Source organism: Anarrhichthys ocellatus, unplaced genomic scaffold, assembly GCF_004355925.1.
Source record: "Anarrhichthys ocellatus isolate YVR2014 unplaced genomic scaffold, GSC_Weel_1.0 scaffold3, whole genome shotgun sequence".
Classification (NCBI taxonomy): Eukaryota; Metazoa; Chordata; class Actinopteri; order Perciformes; family Anarhichadidae; genus Anarrhichthys; species Anarrhichthys ocellatus.
This window is the reverse complement of record NW_022280033.1, coordinates 14,843,103-14,855,020: the sequence shown is the minus strand read 5'-3', so window position 1 is coordinate 14,855,020 and position 11,918 is coordinate 14,843,103. Positions and strand designations below refer to the sequence as shown.

The 11,918-nt window shown below is 47.6% G+C and overlaps 1 protein-coding gene across 4 annotated transcripts in view; it reads left to right on the top strand.

Moving 5' to 3' along the window:
* Nucleotides 1-11,641, top strand: part of LOC116378497 (signal-induced proliferation-associated 1-like protein 2) — a 74,443-nt gene extending 62,802 nt beyond the window's left edge. For 3 of the 4 annotated variants that reach the window (XM_031840396.1, XM_031840389.1, XM_031840407.1), the window contains 6 exons: nt 1,674-1,803; nt 4,891-5,110; nt 6,564-6,695; nt 8,441-8,558; nt 9,208-9,286; nt 9,704-11,641. In XM_031840396.1, the coding sequence (XP_031696256.1) occupies nt 1,674-1,803; nt 4,891-5,110; nt 6,564-6,695; nt 8,441-8,558; nt 9,208-9,286; nt 9,704-9,850 (826 nt within the window). In that variant the 3' untranslated portion in view covers nt 9,851-11,641. The remainder of the gene's footprint in view (nt 1-1,673; nt 1,804-4,890; nt 5,111-6,563; nt 6,696-8,440; nt 8,559-9,207; nt 9,287-9,703) is intronic. The other variant, XM_031840401.1, reaches the window with a different exon arrangement.
* The last annotated feature ends 277 nt before the right edge of the window (nt 11,642-11,918 follow it).

Here is an 11,918-nt window from a genome sequence, read left to right as displayed (position 1 = left end):
CCCCCCCCCCCCCCCCCCCCCCCAGTGGCCCTGCCTGCTCACCCCCCACACACTCACCTCCCCAGCCCCCCCACCCTTTTGTTCCAGACCACCGCCCCACTCCAGTACTATCCCTGCCATGTGGCACACGCTGCCAGCGGAGAACAACCAACTGTGCGTCAGTAGAATGTCATTTCTGCTGTGTCTCCACAGAATCCTACTGCTGTGTGACAGCCCACAATACTCTGTAGTGATAGAGAGAGTGGGGGGGGGGGTGACATGCAGAAGCAACCCTCAGCATGGCATGAATGCCTTGTCTACAGTAGAGGAATCTGTTTCCATCAGCCTTTATTGCGTTTTTCTCTTTTCGAAATGCCAGCTTTATCACCTCAGCTGAGCCAGAAAACATTTCATCATTATTGTCTTTTTTTTCCACCAAATTTCTAGCAAGAAAAAGTGTATTTATAACAGGTGGATGAAAATGTACCACCTTTGTTTTATACCCATACTCGGGACCTGCTGTGCAAGAAGAAGAAAAATGTATTACACATTGTAGGCATTACGCAACTGCTGTGGCACAGTGGAATGACCTTTTAATTGCAAAGGTCAGGGCTTGAGCATTGTCCAATTTGTTCTTACGTGATCGATCCATGATTACGGGATGATTGGAACAAGGGTAAGATACAGAGGGGGGGGGCGGGGGGGGTTGCTCCCTACAGATTTAGCAGCAAACCGCTAGTATACAGAGTTCAATTAGTTGCTCTTCTTTTTCCTGGATGCAGCCTTCAGAATAGAGCGTTTTGTTTGTGAACCAGAGCTCTCGTGGTCTGAATGAGTCTGGCAATCGCGCGTAGCAATGCCTGTCTATGTATTTAGGGCTTGGTTGCCATGGTGCCAAAAGCTTAAAAACAGGGCCACGCTCAGCAATAGTGTCTCTAGGTAACCGTCGCAGCCCATTGTGTCGCCGTGCGGTGTGTCCCCCCCCCCACGGCCATCTAGCTCCCTGCCAACAGCACTCAGTGTGCTGCTCACAGGCCGCTCACTTAAAGCAGAGGTCTCACAGCCACACAAGTCCACCAGCCAGGTCTGTCACATCCTCCCCTCACTGTACCCCCAACCCCACCCACCCCTCCCCTAAACACTCGGCACCCCCCAAAAATCATGTAAATGACAACCACCCCACTGACGAACACCGCCCACCAAAACAAAACATGTCACCTCTTGTGGGTCCTTGTCCAATCCTGTCACACAGCTCTCGTGTCCTCTGTTGTCTGAACGCTCCTCTAGGGTCTGTGGTTTGCACTTGTCTCTGGATGTACTTTCTGTCCAAAACCCTCTTTTTTTTTTTTCTTTTCTTTTTTTTTTTTTTTTCCCCTTCCTTTCTACTTGTCACAGTGCTTGGCTGAGTTCTTCACACTGTCTTTAATCATTGCTTTGGCAGAGTGAGATGGGATTTGGTAATGAGCTCCCCTCTCCAACCTTCCGTTGCCCCACGTTCACCTGGCCAGCATGGAAGCACCTGTTGTTGGCATGCTAAGACAGTCCCACCTTAACCCCCTTTGTGTGATACTGACTTTACTTTCTAAATAGCTGGACCTGAGCTGCGATGGCCCATGGCCTCCCTTTGCAGGATATGGCTTTCCTCACCATTCTGATTAGCTCTGCTCCTCTGTGCCCTCTGTTTGGGTCTACAGGCAGCTGTATGCACAGGAGGCCGCCTGCCAGGCCGCTGAGCGGGATGGGAATTCGCTGCAGAGACTTTCGAAAGAAGAATACCTTAAAATGATGCACAACAGCCCCCCAGGAGAAGACGGGAGTCGGAAGGTGAGGTCACTGTGGCTGATTGACTAATTAACCTCTAGATGACGCGATAATTGTGATGTTGACGACTAAAACCTGTGGAAACTGTGATGTGGTGATTGATGAATATGATGACGTGACATTGTTAGGAAAGCTATTTCATCATGCTGACTAACAGGTGTAGTGCCTACAGGAGCCAGAGCAGATAACCTTTTGCTGGGAACCGAGTAAAAGCGGGACGAACATCTGCTGCCTATCAGCCGGTCCTGATACCACAGCTGACGGGGAAAATTACATTTATAACTGGTTTATAAACGGGTCCTGGGTTTTTTTCAGTCTGGCTGTCATGGATTAAAGGCAGGGAGTTGCAGAGAGTGCATCGATGTTTGATGTTCCCGGGTCCCGCAGACTCTATTAATTGCATCTTCGGTTCCCCATCCCCCATCCATTATCTACCAGGAAGGGGCCCTGGAGACATACAAACGAGTTATTTTTGGATGCTGCTCAATTGTATTATGAATGCACGTCATCCCTACAGAAGCAAGGCAAGCAGAAAGCAAGCCTTGTCCCTCACACGAAGCAGCTCTATTTGTGGCATTACTGATATTTAAATATTGCTGCTAGAGTCAGAACCAGAACCACACAGTGCTGCTCATGCGTCCGTGCGTTGATGCGCGTGAACCTGAGCGATAACAGATCATTTGTGAGACATTTGAGCCGAGTGGAAACTTGGCATGTGCACTGGGCTTACAGACAAGTATATAAAGTGTGATGCTTACAACAGAACCAGGCAGCATCAGTGCCAAAGATGAAAGCTGGTGTATCGGGCCTGCCCTGCGATTTACCCTTCATTTGATTCTATGTGAAAACACAGCAACCAGAACAAAGGTACACGGTGCTGTTTGGTGGATTCAAAGAGCAGCATAGTGATAATACAATGTGCGGAATAGCAGTCTGGGAGAGAGATGCATGAAGGAAGGCTCAGAGCCAGACATTCCAACCATACACACATCTGATCCCAATGAACGCATACTTTTATTCTCTAGAGACGGCATGTTTCCAATCATCAGCTGGAATGTCGAAGAATCAGAATACGGTTATGGCGATGTTGTCTTCATTGTTGACTTATTTCAAATTACGGTCTGACTTGTTCAATCACAATAAAGGTTAATCTGTGTGTCACTTCCGGTAGTCGGTCTTTGTGTTGGCGAGCAGGTGCAGGGAGATTTTCCTTGCCCGCCGCGGTGTCCGCTGAGACGGCCCTTCCACAGACAGGCACACTATTGTGTGGCTGATGCAAAGGAAAGGCCGCTCGCAGCTTATTCTACCACAGCGTTCCTCTTTTGAACCTCCTGTGGGAAAGCAAAAAGCATCTGAAATAGGTGGTTGTCCAACACATCCTCCCAATTGGCCCGTCGGAGGCTTTCAATGCTGGTTGTTGTCTTTTGTTCGGGACAAAATCAGGAAAAGTCTCAGTGGCTGTGTCCTCCGCTGCCTCGACTGATAAAGAGCGTTGCTGTTGTGCAAAATAATTCAAACACGGCTCAGATCAGGGTGTGGACTGTTGCCAGCCGAGGTGGATTTAGACACGCCGAAATAGTCAATAATCTTGTAGGTTTGATTAATACAATATTTTCTGTGTAATGTGCACAGCGGGTTCCGTTAACCAGCGCCAGGATGTGTTCAGAGAGCCTGGTTTGATGCTGTGGTTGAAATAAATAGATAGCTTCTGAAAAAGAAAACATTAAGCCCTGGTACGAATGGTTTCATTTGCCGTGACTCCATTTATGGGAGCTCAAAATCGGTGCTATTTTTGCTTTATATGAGAGAGCAGCAAATCCTGTTTAAAGTTGTTTTGATTAGGAACAAACCTTATGGGGTCTAATCATGTAAAGTTGGGTGGGAAAACTTGGTAGTAAGAGACAGCCTTGTTAAGTTAAAGCCTGCGAGATGTTCAGCGGTGTGCATGTGTGCTGCTTTGAATTCCAGTGCATATCTTCCGCTTAAAGGACGCACTTGATGTTTGTTAAATTGTCACGGTGGGATTTGTGGGGGATCCGTCTTTGAAATGGAGATGGCTGGGTGTTGGCTTGCGGGTATACTAGTGTAGCGCTGGTTACAGCTGCAGCCCAAGGCAGACATTTACCCATCTGGCCCGACTGCCTCACATATCATTTGTGGCTACTTTTGATGTCACTCCTGCAATATTTATGGAGGCTGAAAGGGACAATGATGGATTGGATTGGCCATTGTGGTTTGGTGTGTTTATACAGGAGGATCCTCTGTCAAAAGTCTGGCCGCAGTCGTGAAACCCGATTTTATCCCTGCAGTGGTATTCCTCTCTGTGTACAGATGACTTCCCCCCTCAGGACGATGCAGCTTTTGTGATTTTCAACCTCTGCGTTGGCCTTTTATACGTCTTTGCGATATGAGTTCTATTCTGGAGAGTGCACACAAAGCAGCCAACGCACTTAATAGAAGTTCATTATTGCCACTGCTTGCTTCACTGAACACCGGGTTTGTATCGTAAACAAGAAAACAAAAGTGAATGTGTGGTGAGTTTATTCAGAAATATGAGGAGCTGTTAATACAGCCCTGCATTAAACCGACTTATACAGGAGTTCCACTGCGCTTTATATATCTGGGTCAACAATCTCCGGATAATAGATCATGTTGGAGTATCGCTTCAGGAAAACTCGGGGAAAGTATCAAGTACTGACTCTGGTATCGTTTGTGTTTTCTCTATCAAATACAAATGCATCTCTGGCTGGCCTATCAGCTTTTTCTGTTCCCTCTCGTATTGTGGCACTTAGTCTCGTCTGCCTTCTGTAGTTTCTCACATTAAGCTCGGTGACTATCGGCTGCCTCAGCGCAGTGACCTCTGTCACCACCTCCACGAGGCCTGTCCCCCCGCTCTGCCAGACACCCTCCAGCTGTGCTCAATCCATCTGCATTTTTCCTGAGAGCAAAGACTGTAATTGATTCCTGACACTGACCCACCCAGCTGCCCGCTGGTGTACACCCCACTGTGCCGTGGAAAGGCGACGCACAGGAGGAGGGGCGGGGTAGTAGTTGTGGCTCTCGCTTGACAATTTGTTCTCCTTCCCTCAGGTGTCGGCAGTGGGCAGCTCGTCACCGAGGCGCTCCCTGTACCGGACGCTGTCGGACGAGAGTGTGTGCAGTAACCGCAAGGGTTCGTCCTACGCCAGCTCGCACAGCTCCATGCTGGACCAAGCCATGCCCAATGACATCCTCTTCAGCACCACCCCACCTTACCACAGCACGCTGCCTCCTCGCATGGTCCACAACCAGGGAGCGTCCAACCTAAGGAGTGAGTACAGGAACGTGTGCAATAGGGATTCACCGAGGACACTGCAGAGGTGCTGCTTTAAAGAACACAAGCGGCTCTGAACTACCTCTTTAGACAGGGAGGCTAAAGTCGACTTTCTCTGCATGTTGCTCTTGGATTCTCATTCCTCCTCGCTGGCACCAGATAAAAGCCAGGATATAGATGCTTGTTTGAAGAGCCACTTGTGTCCTACCAATATCATGAGCGCAACCAGCAGCGCTCCTCAATATAGCCACTGATTGGAACTGGGCGTGCAACTTGCATTGGGGCCCCCGCCGCTCCGTCTGCATTAAGCAGACACCTGTCGCTGCCTCTGCCATTTCTCCCAGCACCCACCGACTGTGTTCCGGTGATGAAAGGTGTGATGTGTCCTGCCTGCGCCGCTGCAGGTCTTGGAAGATCTGTGACGTGAACGTGCCTATTTTTCCATCAGGAATGTCGCGATGTCTGTCATATGTTATGTTTCATTCACTCACGAGTCCCTGCCTGCGCCCCCCCCCCCCCCCCCTCTCCGTCCCTCCTGTCTCATTTCCATACCGCTCCTCACCCGTCTCCGGCTGCCATCGTCGGACAGAAAATGGCTTTTTGGAAAGACGTTTCTCTCTTTGGCCTCTTCTGGCTGTCAACCTGATGGGTTCCTGATTGTTTTGAAGGGTAGTTGAGAACACAGGCTCTGTCGTTCCCTCACTGAAACAGACCAATTTGGTAAACAGTGAATCACTCAAGCTCCAAGACGCTGTGTAAATTGAAAGGAGAGTGTCGGCATCACCTCAAGCTTGCTCTCTCTGTGTCTCCCTCTCTCTCTCTCTCTCTCTCTCTCTTCTTGTCTCTCTCCCTCTGTCTCTCTCTCTCTCTCTCTCTGTGTCTCTCTCTCTGTCTCCTCTCAGCTTCTCCACTCATGCTTTTCTAAATGCCTCTCTGCAGAATGGGAGCTTGTTTATTGCATTCCCCGTCTTTCAGGGCTGACGGGGAGAAAGGGAGCGGGAGAGACGGAGGGGAGGGACAGGAGATATTGATTGAAACATGAAGACATTCACTTAGACAAGTCATTTATCGCCCCTCAGACAGCGCCTTGCGAGTGCTATGCAGAGAAGGTGGTGTATTGTGAGCCCATCGCGCTGTCACATAAACGCTAAACTTTTCTTTCCAGAGCTAAATTGTTTGCAATGTTTGGGAGGATTTGTTATTTCGGTGCCACTAGATTAGAGTTGGACTCAACACGGTGTTGTGATAAGCAGGGCTGGATAAATATCAATCCCTTTGAGCGAGCGACGACCCGTTTGAGTAAACCCCCCCCCCCCCCCCATTGCGCCCCTCTTATTCCTCTCCCAACCCCTCTTGTCTGCTCTGATGCAAACTGATGAGCGGCTTAGAGATTAGCCCTGAACTCAGGCCAGGCCTAGACACTGATCGGCGTGCCTGCCTGTCTCTGCAGATGACTTTTGGTTCTCTGACGGCTCCTTGGCGGACAGGTCCAAGTTCAGCGACCCGGGCCTCATGCCCCTCCCAGATGCTGCCTCGGGCCTGGACTGGTCTCACCTGGTTGACGCAGCACGAGCCTTTGAAGGTAACCAGCGTGGCTGAAGCTGCTGGCACCTTGTGTAACCCCCGCCCCCCCTCCTCCTGGCTGCTTAGCGTGTGTGTGTGTGTGTGTGTGCGTGTGTGTGCGTGTGTGTGTGTGTGTGTGTGTGAGTGCTAGATGGCTTGCATGTGCAGGTTTGTGTGCGCGCTTTGTGTTTGTGTTTCTTCTAGCGTCTCTTAAGGTGCTGTGGGAGGTGACTTGTGGGGATCCTTTTTCGCTTTTTGCACCGCAGACCCTGAGCCCCGTTGTGATTCCCAGCGAGCGCTGTAGCCTGAAAGGAATGAGCCATTATTTGTCGGCGCAGACATGGAGCCAATTTTCACACCATAAAGACAGCAAGTGGCCACTCAGGGAGAGTTCTTACAGCGACGCCTCCTTCTACTGTTGATAGGTTGGGGTAAACTCAGCTCCTCTCGTGGCCTTTTGTCCATTAAATCTGAATATGCGCCGTAAGATGAGGGATTTTTCTTCTTCTACAAAGAGATGACAGACATCTCGTCTGGCCCAAAGCGGCCGATTCTCTCCTTAGGAAGAGAAATCTTAATTTTGAAGGCGCTCTCTGAATGAGGCTGCTTCAGAGGATTTGTGGCTTTTGTGGGCTCTGGAACAGGTGATTTAGGAATCGAGTGCTCAGATGGATTAATGAGGGCTTACAGTATGTTGTCTTGAGCGATATGTTCCTGTCGAAACTAAGATCTGTCTTTTCACACTATTTCCAGCTAATTGGCGTTGGCACGTCTCAGCCACCTCATTATCAGCATCATCACTTCTGTTCATTTCTTTTTTTTTTTCCTGCTTTTAAGTACTTTTGCGACCACTCTCATGCCCGTGTGTTTCCCATCCATCACAGAAACGCTTACACGCCAGGAATATGGTTTTTTTTTTTTTTTTTTTTTCCACATGAACTCCTGCCGACCCCGAGACCAGCGAGTGGCCAAACGTAGCATGTGACCATTCATTTGTCATAATTAATGAATGCTCCGAGGAGTTTCTCCTTTTGGTAGGCTGCCTGCTGCATTGCAGCTTGGTCTCCCTTTCCTACCTCGTCTGAAGAACCAACTCCAGGCTCGATCAGCTTTTGTCTTGGAGTGGATTAGCTTTCATTTGGGGGCTAAATTAATAGAAGGGTATCCTTAATCTTTTCTATGAATATGCTGATCCTCCTATCTTTAGTCTCAGACCAAGGGCTTGAGAGAGAGAGGGGGGGGGAGAGAGAGAGAGAGTGGTTTCTAAAGAAAAGAGCATTACGCCTCAAGACTGGGCAGTCCCCAAGCAGAACATGCCAAGTTTGGGTTTTCCATGGGGCTTTGAGCGAGCTTAAGGGCCTGATATGGTAAAACAAGCATGACTAGTGCCTCGCAGCTCTCTGGGATCCAGCCCGTTATGAGCCAAACAGCTGTCAGAGGGGCGAGGGCACCGGAGCAACACCCAAGGGACTTGCTTTGACTGAGACAGTCTAGAAATGCGCCGTTTCCCACCTTGTTCCTTATTGCTGGCATGCAGATCAGGAGGACTTCCTCCGGTGGCTTTGTTGAAACCAGAAGCGCTCATTCATACAAAACAGTGAATGAACTGCCCCATCCTGTCAGGAATGTGTGCATGCGAGTGTGTTTTGCTCCTCTCTGTTTTAGTTGCATGTTTACGCCATGAAACGCATTGCCCAACACGTTTCCTGTTTTCGATGTGAAGGGCAGACTATGACCCCATTACGTCACCTGTTCTGTCTCCAGACCAGCGCGTGGCGTCTTTCTGCACCATGACGGACATGCAGCGGGCGGAGGCTCTGCAGATCTCAAGGGAGCTGACCAGACGGGTGGTGGAGGCGGAGGGAGCAGCACTGGAAGCAGAGTAGGCTTCACCGACGAACACAAACACACACAAGCACCAACGCTCCCACAGCGAGCGAATGATCGACTCTTCGCTAATCTGAACCATTCAATCATTATGTTAGAACAAAGTACCATTTTGATTACATTTTATGCATTCAATCATACTGTGCTAAAATTCTGAGGCTACATTGCAGTACATAAACAATGCTGCTCTTGTACTTCCATGTCCACTTAGACTTTGGCCTCAGTCTGTTATTATCATATCTAGTATGTTGCCATCGTGTGCATATTTAAGACTGTTTTACAGGCTTATCATTTAAAGACAAATCAACAAACATTAAAACGTCTGCTGGCTACAGAGGTTTCGATGGACTCTGTGTTTTGGCGTTACCTTCAGTTTACACTAGCTAGCTAAAGCTGCTAAAGTCAGCTAGCGACAGTCAGCCGACAAAAGGGTTTACCCCAAAACATACGAAGACTGAAAGCTTGACATGCTGAGCAACGATAACTTAAGGGGGCGGGGCTTAGTTAGCTGTCCATTATCGGCTAACTAAGCTAACTGTCCATTATATGTGTCGTGGTAGAAGCGCCCGTTGTTTACTGTTTATGTGATAAATTAGTCTTTCTTGTTTCCTAACAGCGTCTTTTCTTGTGCCCCCCCCCAACAGCGGCGCCCCCTCCACACTAACTGGCAAAGTCAACCAGTTGGAGGTGATCCTCAGGCAGCTGCAGCACGACCTCAGAAAGGTGGGTTCACGTTCATCAAACACGTCAGCGTCCGCTTCCACGTTGGCAAACAATGCGTGCCTGTGTCACACAGATCAGGAGAATAGACAGTGAGTAATGGGTGCCCCGCGGCCTGTGTAATACACACTCGTCCACTTAATTCAATATCCTGCTTCCTTCCCTCATTGTGTCCCAGCCCAACATATCCCCACCCGAACTAATGTGCTTAAAATGGAGAGAGGAAGTGCGCGTTTATCGGAACAGAGAAACGGCTGCTTTGCCATGTTAATGCCTCCCATTTACACGGAGCTGACGACAGGCGGATGCTTTTGTAATAGCGGGGCTTTTAGCAACCTCTTTTGGATCCATTAATTTTTTTCCTCACATCCCGGTGTTGATTGTGTGTGTGTGTGTGTGTGTGTGTGTTTGTGTGTTCAGGAGAAGGAGGATAAGGCGATGTTGCAGGAGGAGGTGCAGCACCTGAGACAGGACAACATGCGACTGCAGGAGGAGAGCCAGACGGCGTCGGCTCAGCTCAGGAAGTTCACCGAGTGGTTCTTTCACTCCATCGACAAGAAACCCTGAGAAAGAGAGAAGGCCTTCACTCCTCTCCTGGGCACCCAGTCAGCTCCTCTGTAAGACTCCCACATGATCCCCAGGCAAACCGACTATAAAACAAACCGTTACCGGCCCCCAGAGTAATCAAGACTCTTTAGAAATAGGCCCTGCTCAGGAGACTCTAGTGCAGCCCTGTGAGGAGAGACGTGAAACCCTGATCTGGACCTTTAGTTTTGGGACCTTCCTCTGTCTGAAGTGCAGGGCTGTTTCTGACGTTAACAGTTTCTTTATCCTGGCTGAAGAGACTCTTGGGGAAACCTCCTCATCTCCTGCGCTGGAGAGGAATTAGGAATGGTAACACCCCCCCCCCCCCCGGGTCCCCGCCCGAGTCCCTGGGATCTTCTTAGAGTAGTGGAATGTAAAGCTCATTTACTGTAGTCAACATATAATCTACCTACGTATGTCACGTCAGTCCACTGTACTGTATACTCAGCTGTACTGTATCGTACTGCGCACACTGTCACACAGCTGTTCCTGTGCCACCCGTCACGGACACAGGAAAGTGGAGGGGGTGAGGCCGGGAGGGGAGGAATGTACTGGGCATAATGAAGTGGTACTTACTGTCTGCTTGCACCAAGAGGAATCCACATGTGGCGGTCTTTGAAACATACAGTGGGTGTGGGGTGGTGGGGGGGAAATGAATGTAGCTCAACTGAGACCCTTTTTTTTTTTTTCTGGATTTCCGGTTCCCAAAGTCCAAAAAATTTCAAGGTTTGATGTTTTGGGCCATTTTTTTTTCTTTTTTTTTTTTTTTTCTTTCAATGAATTCCACTTTTTCTTTACCTCAGTGTCGTAATGTAGGGTCACATGGCAGTACTATTTTGATGTTTTAAAGGTGCTTTCCCTACACACATGTCCGTCAGTAGTTTCCAATCACTGTCACAATGTCCTAGCAATAATGAAGTGGTAGTTACAAAACTGTGTTTAAAAAAAGAAAAGACAAAAAAAAAAAAAAAAAAAAAAGAAGTTAGCACAAACTTGAAGAGTTCCTGTCGAGCAGCAGTTGTACTGGACATGTATTTATAAAACAGGAAGAGACTGTGCCTGAAACTCTTGGTTGTAAATTAATTGTTTTTTTGCTTTTAATTCTCTTTTAAAAACACATGCCTTGTCTGTGGCTCACTGATATAAAATCGTGTGTGTGTGTGTGAGAGAGAGAGAGAGAGAGAGAGCGAGAGCGCGAGAGCAGCATAATGTGTTCTTATGCAGTGGTTTCTAGAGCATTAGAGCAAGCGCCAGTGAACCACACTTACAATGCCAAATGTGTTTATTTCTGTACATATCTGCCACAGAAGTGTCTTGTGTTTAACACTATTATTTAAGCTTATTTAACCTAAAGTTGTTTATTTAATTCAGTTTTATTTTTCTGCACAAAGGAGAGATAAAGCTCTGTATGTTGTAAAGTGTCTAGCTTGCCAGGGCAAAACAAACAAACTATATATTTAAATATATAAATGATGATTTTGGAGATTCCAACATTTGGATGCTGCTAGAATACAGTTTGCTGGTTTGTATGCTTTTAAAAATGTCTCTCTCCGTAAACTGTCTCATCCCTGGTGGGACACTGGTTGCTTTTTTTTAATTTTGTTCAACTTTGGGTTTTTGTTTTTTTTTAATAAATGTAGTTGTAAAAATAAGTGATTTCTGTGTTTTTAATGTGTTTATATTTCTAGCATTCTTAACCAAAAGCAGTGATTTTAAATTTGAATGAAGGATAATCTGCTCATGTTTAGTCAATTAAAACCCAGCAGTGTTAAAGGATAGATTCATGTTTTTTTTGTTTCTTTTTCAATTCTGTCTTAAAGAAATAATTCAACATATTTGGAAATGTGAAAGAAAGAGGATAGATACCTCTCGCATTTGTTATACATTAGCTGGAGAGATGATTAGCTTAGCTTAGCATAAAGACTGGAAGCAGGGGGAAACGGCTAGCCCCTGGCTCTGTTCAATGAAATGGTTCCAGCAAATGAATCGCGTAAAACCACATCTCACTTTTTACAAACGAGATATAACATGTCAATTAGTGAGCTTTAAA